At 37.8% G+C, this 17,671-nt stretch overlaps 1 protein-coding gene across 1 annotated transcript in view; it reads left to right on the top strand.

Moving 5' to 3' along the window:
* LOC106928963 (glutamate receptor ionotropic, NMDA 2C-like) overlaps nt 1-17,671 on the top strand; it is a 43,528-nt gene that overhangs the window by 10,155 nt on the left and 15,702 nt on the right. The window contains exons 3-7 of the mRNA XM_088016474.1: nt 6,661-6,726; nt 7,403-7,591; nt 8,725-9,065; nt 11,498-11,612; nt 13,443-13,654. Of these exons, the coding sequence (XP_087872600.1) occupies nt 6,661-6,726; nt 7,403-7,591; nt 8,725-9,065; nt 11,498-11,612; nt 13,443-13,654 (923 nt within the window). The remainder of the gene's footprint in view (nt 1-6,660; nt 6,727-7,402; nt 7,592-8,724; nt 9,066-11,497; nt 11,613-13,442; nt 13,655-17,671) is intronic.

Here is a 17,671-nt window from a genome sequence, read left to right as displayed (position 1 = left end):
GATAATGGAAAACAAGCACAATCTATAAAGGTATCAAAGATGAGCTTTTCCACATTTACTCTATTGACTATAGGTCTCTACTTTGACTGGGACATTGTTATAAATGAGCATGCTTTACTTTGAATATCTGGTTGTATGTTTATGATTTATATTCTGCTGGAAGGGCAACGAACCACCACCCCAATCCTGAATTTTGCAGCCTGTAAAAGGTTTTCAAGAATTGCCCTGATGGTTGCTCCATCTGCTTTCTACTATCAAAAAAACAACCACAAAGTGTGACGCTGCCACCACCACGTTACACTATAGGGACTATGTCATAAGTGTGCAGTGATGATTTTCTACCACACAGTATTTTACAGGGCAGTTGAAAACGTTTGTATTGGTTTTATTTCACTGGATCATTTCATTTTTACATGCTTGCTTTGTCCCCTGATTCGCTTGAGGCAAGTTGAAAATGGGCCTCATAGTTTATTCGTTTCAAGAACGGCTTTTCTGTTGCTTTCTCTCCATGAAGGCCAGATTTGTTGAGCGCACGACTAGTTGTCCTGTCAATAAATTCCAAATTCTGAGCTTTGGATCTCTGCAGCTCCTCTATAATTATCATGGGCATCTTGACTGTATCTGTGATAATTTCTCTATGATCTGGCCAGTCATTTTAGATGAATGGATAAAATGCAACACGGCTTTAGCCCTCATCTGTCTTATTATTTTTACAAAAAGAAAGATCAACCTTTGCTGTTCACCACATTTTAAAATAAAGAAGCATATGTGCTTTAGCAAAAGTTACTAAAATGTACTTCTTGTTGTGATTATAAAACTGAGAATAAACAAAGCGACTATTACTACTGTATCTACTAACAAAGTGGATGATGTAGTTGCTTCAGGGACAAATGTAAGCCCTGGGAGCTAGCTACATTTGAAGGTCACACTGAACTTGAGATGTTGGATTGCACTGGTTCAAGGAGCTAGATGTCTCTAACTGGATCGTGGTGTTTGTTTCTTTTTTGAGGGGGTTGTTGGTTTGCTTATGTGGTCAAACTGACCTGCTTTCTCTGTTTAACCTTCTGTTGTTGAGTGTCTTCAATTCAACCCCCCCACCACCATTCATTTTGGCTCCTTCTTGCCCTCATAATTCAGAAAGCAGAGGCTTCATAAAGAGGTCAGCGTTCCCACTGGAAGCTGGAAACTACGGTAATGGCCAAGTCACCCCTAAGCGTGACAGCTGGCCTCTCGTAAGTTTAATGAAGTTGTCAGTCATACCGGTAATGTAACAGCGTATGCATGGAGTCAGGCATTGTGGTTTTGTATATTTAAAAGGTCAGGTGTCAAAAGTCACTTAAATACATATCCCACCATTTTTAATCAGTCACAGCCAAATTTGTATCAGTTTGATGCTTAAGCATTTCAAGAAACTATAACCTGATGCTTTTGAAACTAATCTGGCAAGAATTAGAAATGACTTACTGTTATTATTGCATGAAAAGGCGCAATAATATCTTGGAAGGGTGCTGAGCTTCAAAAACACTGAAGCGCAGCACCTTTCAGAAAAATGTCGCAAAATGTCTTTAAAACTTTCCCTCCACTACTTTGTCTATTGTAAAAAAAAAAAAAAGAAAAATACAAAGACATACCAAAAATACCAGAAAAATACATTTATGTTTGTGGTTGAAATGTAACAAAAAGTCCAAGTAATATGATTATGTGTGTATTCTTAAAGGGGTGACCTGGAGTATAATATACGGTGTTTTCCAGGTACATAGTGTAATTTTTAGCACAATCAATTAACCATGTCACCTTCAGTTGTTAAGGAAAAGCTGGACATATCGAACTGAGCTTAAACAAAATTCGACTTCACAATTTGACACCTTGAAATTGGGTGTCTGTCTCTTTAAGGAGCTCCTGCTCCATCTTCAGAATGTCATCACAACAGCGTTCCTTTACAATGCCGTTTACAACTCTTCTTTGGAGCGTTGCACTGAGAAGTAGTTCGTATTATAGGCTTTTGCAGACTCGCAGTTCCACCAGGAGTTTGCAAATTGCAGCACCCATTAAGTTTTCCACATTTACATAAGGAATGTTTTTATTTAAGATTAACTACATGATGATAATTCATAAAACTATTTCCAGTTTCTAATTTAATTGCATAATCAATTGATAGTTTCACCGGCAATATTCGAATTGAAACAATCCATTCAAACCATTGTATTTATTGTGTGCTCCAGACTGTATATTGGCAAAAGAACTACAGTCAGAAGTCTGAGTAAAGTGATGTGGAGAGAAAATGTGTAAACTTAGCTAGAGAAACATACTCTGTGGTAAATTACAACTTCTACAGATGAAACAGATAAATCTGGATAAAAACAAAAAAAGCACAAAGTATCATGCTGAGTCTGGCAAAGACTTTTCATAATGGTTATTGTAAAACCCTGCTTCTCTATCAACAAAGCGAAGCTTCTTGAAATCTCTGTGACCCAGTTTACCGAAAACAATCACAGTTTTATTCCTTGAAAATCACAAACGGATCAATGCAGTCAATTGCGAAAAAAGATCCGCCTGAAGTTCGACAGCACAAAGCTACCTCCCCCCGGGAGGGAAGGAGTATGCAAGCAGCCACCATGTCCACGGTCTTCCTGTCACATTACCATACGCTCCTGCAGTAAGACTGCTAATTACGCCTGCGTGTGACAGCCGCGCTGCCAAGGTGGCGGCAACGTGACGGCTGGGAGGGATAGATGAGAGGAGGTGAGGGCGAACTCTTGTTTCTTCATGTGGATGTGCTCCTGTGAGAGGCAGATGTGGAAAAGAAGGTCACTTTGTTGTAATTCCTATTAGAATCCACAACCGGCTGAGTGAAAGCGAAAATCCTGGAATAAGTCTGATTTTCGCTTTAATTAGACAGACATAAAAGCGAGCAGACCAAAGGTTTTATCAGATTAATAGTTTGTGTAAAAGCTCAAACATGTCTAATAGCCATTAAAATGATGCACCTCAGCAGTTTTCTCATATGTCAGCTGAAGTAGGGCACTACGGTGAACTCCAGCTGCCAGTCCATTTTTTATTTATTTAGTAACAGCCTGACATGCCTGTGTTCTGCTACTTTTTTTTTATGAGCTATTCTGACGCAAAGTCCAGCCAGTGGTCTGGTTGCCACTTTGTCTGCGAAGGTGAGCCTCAAAACAAGCTCAGACAGAGATAAAGCTCGTGGAAATTCAGCGAGGAAGAGTCTCGCTCTGATATTCCTGCGGTAGTCCTCAGGCTGCGGCGCTCTCTTGGGCTTTGCAGAAGCTCTCAACTGTGGGAAAGAGAAAAATCAACAGAAGGGAGCGATGACAGGTAGTCTCATAGGTGACTACCTATGAGACACGAAGAGACAGAAAAGATCTGAGACCTCGCCCCTAGGGGTGCTCCATGGCTTAACTCCTTCTCCAACGCATTCTTTCTTAAATGTACGTTTACGACTTCTTCACATATTCCTATATTTGACTCACAGAACAAACATGTTCAGAACGATTAAGAAGACCGATGTTACGCCTGATGTTCATCTTCTTACACCAGCTGCCTGTTAACAAATCAAATTCAGAAAATGAAAACTTGTCAAAGCCCTGCATGCTCTCTTACACCTTGTTACATCACAGACCTGCTCGTTCTGCAGCAACATTAGCCTGCTTAGATCCCCAAACTATGTTAACTTTGAGGCTGGGATAGACCGTCTAGACCAGTGTTTCTCAATTCCGGTCCTCAGGCCCCCCTGTCCTGCATGTTTTAGGTGTTTCCCTTCTGCTACACACCTGGATTGAATCTGTGGGTGATTAACAGGCTTCTGCAGTACTTGATGGGCATGCAATCATCTGAATCGGCTGTTCTGGAATAGAGCCACATCTAAAACATGCAGAGCAGGGGGGCCTGAGGACTGGAATTGAGAAGCACTGGTCTAGACAGTGAGGCATATTTATTTTTAGATAATTCAAAGTTTTCTAAATGTCACTTTTAATTCTGTGTTACTGTAATATTAAAACACGCAAAAGAGAACAGAGCAAGAAAAAACAAACAAACAAAAAAAAACTCATTGAGAATATTTTTATAAATTTATTGAAATTAACACAAAATCATTTTCTCATAAGTGTCCGGACTCTTTGCAATAACCCTGAACACAGCTGAACGTATTTATTTCCCCTAATCTTGAATCCTTGAACTTTATTATGTTTTGTCATGTTACAACTATAGAATAAATTGTGTTTTATAGAGATTTTATGTGAAAGTTGAAAGGAAATAGCACATCATTTTCAAATGTTTTTACAATTAAAGAGTTGAAAAGTGTGGTGTGCATTTGTATTCAGCCCCTCCTTGCTGTGCTGCCTACATCGTTACTTTTATTTTTCCCCTCCTTCCCTTTCTTTCCCATCTCCACAACACAAAAAATAGATTCCTCATTGATACCTCATAGTTAATTGGCAAACTTCTTCACTGTCGCTTCATCCAGTTACACCCCACCACCCCGGTTCTTCATTAGGTCAGTGTGTCTGAAGGTGAAAAGGTCATTGCTGAGAAATAACCTCTATCCTGAATCCTCATATGAAGCACAGACTTTGGATACTTCTATATCTTTACATCGGTTTTGCCAATACGCTCAGATAGCTGTGGCCTTATTCACTGCATGTCTAAGTGCATTTTTGAAGGGCTTGTTCCAACATGAATGACTTTCCACACTACAGAATGCACTGAATCAAGCAGATGTGTTTTTCTGCAGCTGTGATGTGATAATCAGCCTGGTCAGAGTACGGAGGAAATGGACTAAAAATTATGCCGCCAGAAAATATACAGCTGGCTGTGAGACACCTCTAACAAAGTCAGGCAGTGACGCAAGTCTCTCTGAATGGGGCTTTAAAATAGATGTTCACTGATACTCCAAATCTGAATGCCATATCTGGACAAAACAGAACAAACTCCCAGAGAAAAGAGGTCAAATAATTTCAGCATGAGAAAGACTTGAGGATGTAGCTTTTTATTTAAATAGGTTTCAACCAAATGAAGTTTGTTTTGTTGCCTTAATTCAAATTCACTATACCCATTTCAGCTTTTGCAAATTGTTTGAATATTTGATAATCTTATTGCATATAATTCTGAATTTTCAGGAGCAATAAAAATAGTATGTCTACTTTATATTTATGTACAGTGTACACAGTTGTAGTTTTTTTATATATGTACTATCTGATGGGATTTCCTTCTAAATGATTCTGAAAAAATTCAAGATGTAAAATCCTTTGAGAGATTCAAAACATTTCATCAGCACCGCCTGCTTTGAAATCTTGACATGATTTGGTTAATTCTTGTTTGCACTATGACAACACGTCTGTTCAAACAATAATTACAAGTGACCTAATGTTTTGTGAAAGGTGAAATTCTGATTAATTACGACTCGGTTTTATGTTCTTCCTTTACGTGACAAAATGATTCTTCTTATTTGCTTGTCCTCTTAACACCATACCTGCATAATATTTTCTGAATAAATAGGAATGCAACATTTCTTAGATTGATAGACTGCAGGAAGATTATTTTATTGGCTCCTCTGGAGGTTTATGTCTTGACCTATAAAGGACCGTTGAGCCAGCGATGTCCACAAAACAAATATAAAATGTACATAAAAGTACATTTTTGGATTTATTTTAAAGCCTCACCCCTCAGTGTTGTTTGTGATCTGTCTGCTGTGTTCCTGGGGCTTCAATAATACTATTAACCCAATATGAACTACTAATATTTTTTGTCAGAGCCTGTATGTGATAAACAGTTATTCATACTATAATATTAAGCACTTCAAAACACATCATAAATATATTTAAAAAATGTTAATTGAATCTTTTGGTGAGCCACCAGCGGCTCCATCTAGCACCCTCTTTAGAAAACTTTCTAGAAGCACCCAAGTTTGTCAAAGTGTCTTCGGTTCTGACGGCTGGATGACAAGAATACACATGATTCATGCTTCATGATTCGTCCTTGTCATGTTTCCACTTTGTCATTTATTTCTCCTCCCCTCATTCTTGTTGCCATTTTTACGCTGAAGCTTGTTAAATGTGTTTAACAAGCCCTCCCCTGTCAATGCACTCTGAGTCGGTATGCAAATGTATGCAAACACGCGGACACGAACAACGTTGGACCTCCCCTTTTTGACAGAAAGAGAGCAGCGGGACTGAGTGTTTGCACTTTGAACACACTTGCACAAGACTGAGGCAGAAAATGAAAAATCCCAGGCTTCTGTAAAAAGAATGCATCAATAAATATGCAAAATGTAAAATTTATATTCAGAGCAAAAGTTCATCATGTAAAGCATCTCTTGTACTTGTATCACTATTGCTGGAGGGCACGTGCTGCAGCAGATGTTTATTGCCTATAAGTCGATAGTTAGAAGTTTATTGTTTGTAATGTTTAGAACATTGTTCGATTACTGACCCAATTCATCAAAAATCAACATTTAAAATATGGTTCAGATTCATTCATGGTATTTTATTGAACTTTTGTCAACCTCTTTATTCTGGACATAATACAAGGCAGTCAAAATTACTCACTGTAGCCTTACGATGGAGTCCAGTCAAAAGAACATGAGAAATGATAGCATTCGTGATAACTCATAGAATTGTGTCAGTACATTTTGTTTGTTTTTTACAGGCTGAAGGATCCTCCTTTCTACAGATGGGAGCTTCTTTGGAGCAGCAGGTCATCTGCATGTTCAAGGTACGGAAATCAATCAGCCAAATCTCTTTTCTGCCCTTGAGAAAGAAAAGGGTTATCATAACAATTAATTAAAGGGTCAATCATGACTCCTGAGGCCTTCGTAGGCCGATTAACACCATGAAGGGACATCCCAAGAGCCTGTGGGGAATCCCTGATTTGAAGTCCTGGCCCAATTTCCACAAACCAGTCCAATCTGGATTCATGGCAGATTGTAAATGTTCTCATGGGACTGGATAACATCGTTGTAAAACATGTTTCCTAGTCAATCGGACAATCCTGGTAAAATCTGTCAGACCCTAATTTCACCTCGTTGACATTTGCAGAATATTTTCAACAACTTTTGTTATATTGACACTTACGGAAAGTCATGCAGGGCATAATAATTTGTCGAGTTGTAGCTCATTTTGACAAACTTGAAAGCAGATCAGTTAGGAAATTATGGAACAATTTAGTAATTCTGGAGCATGTAAAAAAAACGAGATCCCACAATTTGGTCCAAAAGAAACAATTACAGTGCCTTGCAAACGTAGTCATATGTACAGATGTCCTGCTAATCTAACTGAGGTTGATCTATTTCATAAAGAATAATTGGGGGTAGAGGGTGGGGAGTGGGGTAATTCAGACACTAGACTGCAAATCATATTTGTAATTTTCTGCCTTTACATGTCTTTGTCAGGTCTTGGAGGAATATGACTGGGCAGAGTTTGCTGTAATCACCAGCTTGATGCCGGGCTACGACACCTTTGTGGATCTAGTTCAGTCCTACACAGACACATCCTACTTTCTTTGGAATCTGCAGGATATCATGTCTCTGGAAATGTCAGTTGGTGCCAATGATTTGAAGACCAAGCGCATCCTGCAGCAGGTAAAGTGAAGCAGCAGTTTGCATATTTTCCTCAACATTAACTACACTGCATGGAAATAGGAAAGCAGATGACTATCATAGTTTCTTTTCTTCTTGTTCTTAAGCATGGAGCAAACTCATCCTTTTCCAGTCTATAATTGCTATGCAAAATCCAAAGAAATTCAAGATTAGATGGGAAAATAAAAGATTGACAACTATCAAAGATACAGAACCAATTTCTAAGATTTTAAGACTTTGTTGAACCACGAGAGCCATTGTAACACCAAGGTGGTGGACCTTTGATATATCTTTTGCCAACAATACATCTTGATTTTTGTGTCAACAAATGTTTTTGAGTTGAAACATTTTGGATGTAACAACAACAGAGCAATCTGTGAGAAGGAAAGTGTTTTTTTTCAACTGATTACTATGAAATACAGTGCATAAATGGTGCTATATAAATAAATCTCTTTTCTTAAAAGCTAATTGCCATTTATTTATTTATTTATTTATTTATTTATTTATTTATTTTATAGAAATAAAATTAAATAAATAAATTATAGTGTCAAAATTCAAACATTTACAAAGAAAACAATTTTCCAAAAAGTGTTGTAAAGGTTCTGAGCTGAAATCTTTTAGGATTGACCAGCTTATAATATCCCTACAAACCCTGCTTATAAAACTTTGAACTATTTGTTTTGAAGAGCTTGTCCACCACCATTTAATAATAATAATAATAATAATAATAATAATAATAATAATTTACATAAATTCTCAGCAGATACGAAATCAATTATTCTTCCCAAAAAACAAAGTCCAAAGCTCTTTTGGAAAAAATATCAGGACTTGATCAATACAAAAGCAGCTCACATGATATAATTGTTAGAACTAAGTTTGTAGTGAAAATTAGAGGATTTTCTCTTTCCTTCTCTTTAAGTGTCAGATCTCTGTAAAATCCAAAAACCCTTTGGATATTGTATCATGTTGTAAAGGGAAACATTTATAGGTTTTATATTTCAAAACCGGAATTGTCCATTTGTTAAAACATCCAGAACACTGCGATATTACTGACTTGACAGAACCAGAAGAAGTTCATAAATCTGATACCGCGTCCTGCATATTTCATAAACAGCAGATTTCTCGTCTTTTTGCAGTTGGACTCGCAGGTCCTGTTGGCGTACTGCTCCCACGAGGAAGCTCAGTACCTGTTTCGTCTAGCAGGCGAGTTGGGTCTGCTGGGGCCCGGCTACATCTGGATCCTCCCCAGCCTTGCCGTAGGCAACCCCAACAGCCCTCCACCTGCCACTTTCCCTGTAGGTGTGATCGGTGTGATCACGGACCAGTGGAGGAAAAGCTTGCGGCAGAGAGTAAGAGAGGGCGTCGCCATCGTAGCCAAAGGGGCAGAGAGTTTCAAGAAGGTTTATGGTTTCATTCCCGAAGGACATGGAGATTGCAGTAAACCAGCAAAACAGTCAGAGAACAACACCCTGTTCAGGTGGGGCATGTTTAATTCATCACTTCTTCATTTTTTTTTTTTTTTAACAGCATGACTTTTTAATCACCTCTCCCTATGTCTTACATCGGATGATATAAATATTGTTAAGTTTGCGCCATGATATAAAATGATGCTCAAATTTGCCCAAAAAAAGTCACAGTACAGACCAAAACTATTGAGCCAAGATACAAAAAGAATACCGGTCATAGTTATTATATACAGAACCACTTATATGGCTCTTCGAGTTTGACTTGTCTAATTATGTTATTTTTTTAACAAAAGATGATCAGATGCAGCCCAGATCCATTTGAATAAAACCTTGAAATTGCCCTTTAATTGGGTGCCAATGGGAAGCTCCAAAGTAGATTCAGGCTGCAGCATTGTTACCTGCTGAGCTGCTGTATTCTCACAGCGCTCACAAATTGCTTGTGTCCAGTCTGTGATTACTTTGCATAAATGGTGGATTCTCACTGGCCTTTGTCTTGTGATACCTCTACATACATTTAAAGAGATTACAATTATGTTTTACCGATAAACAGTCACTAGCAGCCTTTTCTTGAAAAGTGAAAGTCTGAGTACATTTTCTGATGCGTTATACGTGATAAACAGTGAGTAAAACAGAAGCAGAAAATATAGCACAAAATAGTCAGATGCAGATAAATGTACTTTTTCTCTCCATGGCTGTCTGACAGACCAAGTTTAGATTAAACGACTGTCAGTCACAAATTTGACTGTGATTCACCGCTTGACTTGGACTTGGACTTAATAGGATTTTGTAGAGACGTTTTAAATCTGTCAGAACAACAGGGGTTTTTACCCATCTGCGACTCTTTAAGTACATTTTGTCAAAGCAAACAGTACTTCCTTTTATACTTCAAAATAAATTTTAAACATTGATAGTACAGAGTTTCAAAATTGAAGCATTGGTGCTGCATTTCACTCACGTCTTTGCAGTTTTGAGCTCTTGAAACAAGATAATATGCGATTTCAGCAATAGTATTAGAAATCTAAGAATCCACGGTTGTGTGTTTTGTAATGGTAATTTCACAGACAAGCTTTTTAACGCTTTTTTAAAGGCACTTCAATCAGTAGATTGAATCTCCAGTTTTTTTTTTTAATTTTTTTTTTTTAATTGAGGCAAAAAGTATCACGTATCCGTGTATTGGGGTACGTTTATTCGTACCAGTCTGGGGGGAATTTTGTACTTGCGTTAACAACTGGAGATTTTAAAAGTGTCTATTACAGGTAAATGTATTTTACCAGTAAATTTTTGTACTTGCGTTAACAACTGGAGATTTTAAAAGTGTCTATTACAGGTAAATGTATTTTACCAGTACATTTTTTGACAGACCCATAAGAGCACTTTCACACATTGAGTCACAGTCACTCAGCCATGCTTACGTTCCTCACTCATTTATACACAGATCAAGGAGCAACAGATCTGATGGGTTGAGTGCCATCAACATGTTGTGGAAAGTTGGAATCCACTCCAAATCTCCTGATTTCCAGACAACTGCTTGTATTACAGCCACTCTAAACACGGCCTTATTACTAGACTGGTTCTCGCCAATCAGAACCAAAATGAATGAAAATTAGGTGTCATGGAAAATAATATACGAATAAATTAAATTACATGTGAGATTGGGCAGGTTTTTCCATACCCATCTCTTAAGTTATATTAAAAAATGCTTAACTACTAAGAAAAATAACTGTTTTACTTAAAAAAATACAATTTTAAGTGAATATGTGAAACTGGTTGGTTTATGAGAACAAAATGAAGGGAAGAAAAGAGGAAATAGCAAACCGCAGGGGCAAATTAATAGGTAAATAGTCAACGTCATGCACACACTGTGTGTAATAGTAGCCATAATAACAACATGCAGTCACTTCATCACATGAATACACATGCTGAGAGCAACTGGATCACACATCCTGGGACAGTTTTCATTCAAACAAAACATTGTGGCGTTCTGAACATCAGATCTCATTAGAGATCTCCTTCCGCTCCGCTAAGCAGTGATTGTTGCCTCCATGTTTGCAGATGAGGACAGTTTATGAAATCCTCAGAGCATGGCGTGGAGTAAATGTTGTTGAAAAGACATTGTTTGTACCTCTTTTACATTTGTTGTAAATTTTAAATCAGCCTGCGGATTAATTGTTCAAAACTCAGTCTGTCCTGAAATTAGACCTTAAAAAGTATCAAGACCATTTAGTAGTATCATCCTGACATTCAACCAATCAACTAAGATGAGCTGCTTCCCATCCAAGACATTAAATTAAACCCTCTGAGGAAAGCTTTAGGCTTGATTAGAATCAGGTTGTTGTGAGTGTGTGTAGGTTTAAATGAATATGGAACATCCAGTGCGTGGAATGCTAAAGCTACGCCCTTTGATTGCTTACTTTTTGTGCTTTTATCTCTGTTGGACATGTAGGCACATGCTGAATGTGACGTGGGAACAAAAAGACCTGTCATTCAACAATCAAGGCTTTCTATCCAACCCTTCTATGGTCATCATTGCTTTGGACCGGGAGAGACTGTGGGACAAGGTAAGCAGTCTACAAGAAAGTTTAATGAAAATTTGTCTGTTCAGTGGCACCAAAATTCAGATTTAAGAACCTTGTTCTCCATGGTGTTGGTGCATAATAAAAATCTGCATCAGATATGTAACTGTTGTGCAAGAAATTGATATTTGCATTCCCCAACATTACAGATTTCTTTTTTTTTTTTTACTTTAATGTTCAAATTAGATGCAAGTGAAAAAAAAAACTCCTTTTAGGGAGCAATTTCAAATTAGATTCATTTTATTGTTATTACAGAATATAAAAGGCTAAATATAGATGTGCCATCACCCTGAGCCATTTGGCCCTGAGAGCATCTCTTTGTCCACGTTTCTGCTTGCTGATGCCTGTGCCTGTCTGTAATCCAGCTACTACTGAAAACATTTTCTAAATTATTTTACCTGCAGGTTTAAAAATGTTAAAAACCAGCCTCAGCTTTAGCAAATAAAATACAGACTTTGCAATACAAACACACACCCTTGCTTAAAGTATAGCACGCTTCCCTCATCACGATGCTTTGAGCTCTAAAACCTCTTAATGTCAGTCATTTGGAACATCAATTAAAGCAAAGATAGAGTCTCCAAATTTATTTTCTAATTCATCTAGAGAATTTGGAGAGATAGATTGAAGAAATGTATTTCCCTTTAATTTAATTTTCAGTAATTGAATTATAACAGTAGAACTCATACAATGGGTTGAGTGTCACTCAGTAGAGTGTAAAACCCCTGTTAACATGCTGGACAGGCAACAAACCCTGGAGACCCTTCAATAGGTTAAAAAGTCCATTTAAGAGATTATAGATTCACAGAATAGTGAAAAAATAACCACAACCAAGTATGAGTGCTTAAACTACAGAACACTGACGTGTTTTTAATTGAATTCCTGACATTTTAAACTAAATTTCTAATTCATTGTGGTGCACTTGTGTGTTTAAGAGGACACAAAATTCAATATTCAAATGCCTTTTTGATTTGCGGAGGAGACATCTCTTTCTTGTTATTCACAACCTTACCATGCACTCTACAGTGTTTTTACTCCCTTTCACACACTGCAGCACACACACACACACACGGTTGGAGCCTGAGGGTGTATTGGAAAAACTGCGACTAACCAGAAAGGTCTGAATGTAATCTCACTGCTGCGGTTGAACTCATTTATTTCTGTCCTGGGAAGACTAACCCACTTTGTCAATGTCACTTCCTGGCAGAACTGTATGTTTTAATGTGTGTACAAACCTGGATGTGTAATTGTGCTGTAAATGTGCAAAACTCTCAAATGATCTCGGGTCACGTTGTGTCTTCATGTTCCCATGAGAGTCAAAGTTGGCAGGCAACAAAACAGGCCTCATGTTAAGTTGGAAACTGGTCTCATCTCATCACATTCTGATACTCTGTCCTACCTCTCACCAGTGTTCTCAGACATTGTCACTGGAACTGTCCACATAAATGAAGTATAACTTTTAATTAATCAGAAAGATTATTAACTGAAGTATTAGTAAAAAAAAAATTAAAAAAAAAAATCAACACATAATGAAGACAACTCATAATAAACTATATTATAAATGTGGTGCTGTAGGTGTTTGTCACTTCCTTTGTGCAGAATCTGTTAATAAACTCGACTCTACTCTCCTTTTATGTTCCAGTGCCCAGGTCAGCACATGCAAATGCTGTTAAATAATTTAATAAATTCACCCATGCCTGTGGGGAATGGCATGTGAAATAGAAAAAGGTTGACATGAAGGTCGTTTCAGATTCGAACGGGAATGTTCGCGTTACCAATGAGCTCTGTCCCCCCCCCCTCCCGCGTTTACCATTTCAGGTGGGCACGTTTGCTCGCGGCATCCTTCAGGTTCGCTACCCCATCTGGCCGCGGTACGGCAGCTTCCTGGAGCACTTATCTGATGACCGCCACCTGACGGTGGCCACCCTCGAGGAGCATCCCTTTGTCATGGTCGAGAACGTGGACCCGGGAACCGGCACATGCGTCCGCAACACTGTGCCCTGCAGGCGTCAGTCCAATCACACAGACAGGTACACGCAAGGATACAAACTTCCTGCATGTTCATACAAATGACCTTCATAATCATATACACAAACATATAGATTTTGACCCGGATACAGTTAGTCGTTGATCTCTGAGAAATAAAAAAAATGTAATGTGTGAAATCTATGAACAGAAACATTTTGAGTATGCCTCCCTGTCCTTAGCTTTTCCTATAAAAAACAATAATGTAAGTTCAAATATAATTCTAGGCCCACAGAGCTAGACGTTCCAATAAGAGCCAGACATCTGCCCCCTCCCTTTTTTGTCTGCTCTAGTTAAGTTCATTGCAAACCTCCACAGTTCATTTAACGCAGAGTAATTGTGTCTGCTTGAAACTGTTTAAAAACACACCTTTGGTGTCAAACACAGATTGGTGCATGGCAGAAAACAGACATTAAACAGCTATTACCGCCAGCTGCTTCCACACCATCAGCGGGATGCAGCTTCTTCATTATGTTCAAACCAGTACAAACATCGGAGAGGATGTTCTAGCACACGCCTTCATTTTTTATCTTCACAGTTTCCGACTCGACAACAGAATCAGCGTCCTGCACAAGCGTTCATACCTTTTGAACTTTTGCATATTTTGTCAGATTGTATGTGTATTTTGTTTGGTAGGAATGTGGTATGCTAAAGTGGAACACATGCATTGAAGATATATATATATATATATTTTTAACCGTTTCATGGACATTCATTATAGAAAGAGATACGTACCGGCTGTTCTTGGGTGCAACCAAACAGTGACTGCCAGTAAAGAAGATTTATCTGTCCAACACTGGGACATCTGTCAAAGCATGGGACAACGTAGCCTCTTTCTGGTTCTCTTTCACTATTTCGCTCTGTCCCATTTGGACTGATACCAACAAACAGGAAGCAGGAGAGCGGACTGCTGCTATATAAATCTCATAATCTTTCTGTGGCACTCTGAGAAGCTTCACCGTACAGCAGATGTTTAGCATGATTAAAACTTTTTGTCTTGCTCATTAAGCCCCCTTCCTTGGACAGATGATAGCTTCCTTTGCCAGGGGGCTGAGCCCACCTCTCTGTGCTGATTAAGAGCATAAATTCATCCCTAAATTCCAGCTTCTGTCTATCTGATGTATTATAGTGTGGCGAATTATGCACTGACCAGATGCCAATTATGAAGTAGTTGCCCACAATTCGATTAGGTGTTTGACAGAAAGTTGCTTGGCTTTCACTACCAGGTTTGGTATTTTTGTCCAGTTTTGGCTAATTTAAGAATTTTCTTCTTGTCAGAGTTTTATCCAGCTGTCCCCAACTTCTGACTAAAGTAAAATTGAGTCACACCAAGTGGGCATATAATTATGACCACCTCTTTAACATTGTGTTGGTCACTGGTTGATGTCCATTCCTTCATTTTGATTGATGTGCTGAGACCCACTTGTTGAATTTTCACAATTTAGACCTTGCCAAACTTACTCAGATCCTGACACTTTTTCCTTTAGCCTGTTTCAAGCACATAATCGGTGAGTAAATAAGTGTCCACTTGCAGCCGGTGTAAAAATCCTATGCAGAATTGTGACTTATGAGGATTTTTTTTTTTACGTTTAGGAATGACTAATTTTGAGGATGACAAAATCTAATGATAAGAAAAAATATGAAGTACTCGCTTCCTATAGCGACTGTCAGTTCATTCATCATCTTTAATGCCTTATTCTCCATTTCAAGACATTTTATCCAAAGATTTTCAGTTAGTTGGTGCATGCAGCAGATTCATCAGATAAGAAGCCTATTTGAGATCCAGGCCAGATGCTTTCGCTGGAAGGCTGATTTTACAGTAGTTGAAATGGCATATCGCTGATCTGTCACTGGTAGTTGTGTCCTATAAAATATAAGTACAAAATTATTAGGGAAAGATTTGATGCATTTGTGTAAAGATTTATTACTAAGCATCAGTGTTTGACCTTGTGAAAAGTGGAGTCTCTTATAGACAGCTGAGGTTATGAAGCTGGTGACCACTGTAGTTTTTATGACCTAAGGCTGATTTTAAAACCTATTGCATCTCCATTACTGTAAACCTCACCTGCATTTTTTGGTCTTCATGATCTTGTTTGTTCTCTAATGTTCTCTAACACACCTTAACAGAACAGTTAGACACAGGGATGGACTTTCTTCACTTATTTGGTGACTTCTGAAGGCATTTATTTCAGGTTAGCTGATAGTAAAAGATGCCGCATTGGTGAGAGGGGTGTTGCTTACCTCCAGCAGTCATTTGAATGGAAACGACTCCAGCAGCCATCTGGCAAGACGTGGGGTAAACATTCTAAATTAATATTAAAAAAAGTTTTTTTTTTTGCTATTATTCCAGTTAATATTTGTCAACAGCTATAACTAGAACAGTTATATAAAAAATGCTGGTATCATTGATTCTTTCAGACAAGTTGAAAAAACAGATCATATTTGAATCATATCCTACTTATTTATATATCACAACTTCTAGTGCTGCATAACTTATATACTATAATGTATTTTTAAAAAGTACTGGTAATCCTCCCCACTTCTGTGTGGTACTCCATTTTTGTTTGTATATTTCAGGCTTTAAATAGAACATTAGAAAATTAAGTCTCTGCTTTCTGAAATATACATAATAGATACTAGATTTTTTTTTTTGCTGCATGCAAATATAACACCTAAAGATTCTTAAAAAAAAAAAGACAAAAGCTGTGTACAGCTGTTCCTGCTATGATTAATTTAGATGTGATTTTCTCTGAACCTACAAATCTTATTTGCTTGAGAGAAACAAACTTGTTTTCTCAACATAAGCTGATAATGGTGTGAAAATAGGTGGCTCTCGTGTTTACATCCAGTTTCATCATTCAGTATCACAGCTATGATTCTGCTTGTCGAAGATGGATGATCCTTCATGTGACATTTTCATCGCGAGTCAGCCAGCATCCATGACAAACATGTGCTCCTGTCATACGTATAAAAATATAGTTTTAGTTGTCATGTAGATCACTATTAAACCCTTTTGATTTAAAAGAACAGTTTTATTGTTATGAGGTAAAAAAAAATATACCTCATATCCTTCAAGCATAAAGTTTGCAGCATTTTCTGTCCTTGTTTCGTTGATTACAGAACATAAACTTCTCTGTTTTATTATCATTTGATTTTGAGCTCTGAATAAGTAGTAGTCAGAAAGAAAATTTAATCAGATACGATCTAATTTAGCCTATTTATGAAGTGCATTTCTGTTTAATAATACATGCTTTCCAATTGATCCTACTTATCAAATGGTGCATTAATTTCAGGTCTTTACTCAAACTGATTTAAGAAGTTTTCTTTCTAAAGAAACTGGGACCAGAAAATGGCCCTGGCAATTGTAGCTAAAGTGGCTCAATGTGATTATTTATATGATATGCGAAAGGAACGTGACATATCAGGATATTTGTGTACACAATGTGCTTTCCACTCAAAATGTAGGAAAAACGTCTAGTTAAAAGTGCAAAAAAACAGCACTTCCTATCAACATTCAAAGATTATTGACTTAAGACAAGTTCCTGTATTTTGCAGAAAAGTTGTTTGTAAATCAGTTTTGTCTTATTTCAAGTGCACCAAGATATTTGCACCAGGAACTAGACAAAAATACTTGGTAAGATTTTGTCTTTTTTGCAGTCTAGCCCACACATTAAATTCACAATAAAAAGCAATTTGACTTTATTTATTTATTTATTTTTTATGAAAGCAGTTATCGGTTAAATTAGAAGCTTTAGTAAAATTAGGTTCTTGATTATGTGAGGAAAATAACTGCTGTGATCATCTGTAGCTCAGGGACTGGAATAACTTAACCCTGTTTTACTTTTCAGTTTCTGTACGAACCGAGAAGTCACAAACTCATCTCTTGCTTCATCTTCTCCTCTTGTCCTCTTTTCCTCTTGCCCTCCTTTCCCACCAAACGGAGCCGCTGCCCTGTGCGACTTGTCAGCCGTTTACCCTTTCCCTTCCTCTTTCTTGGTCCAGCTGCCTCATGCTCTCCTCCG

The sequence above is a fragment of the Poecilia mexicana genome, unplaced genomic scaffold, assembly GCF_051168715.1.
Source record: "Poecilia mexicana isolate PSO_F unplaced genomic scaffold, ASM5116871v1 scaffold_19, whole genome shotgun sequence".
NCBI classification, from domain to species: Eukaryota; Metazoa; Chordata; class Actinopteri; order Cyprinodontiformes; family Poeciliidae; genus Poecilia; species Poecilia mexicana.
This window is presented reverse-complemented; position numbering and strand designations above follow the sequence as displayed.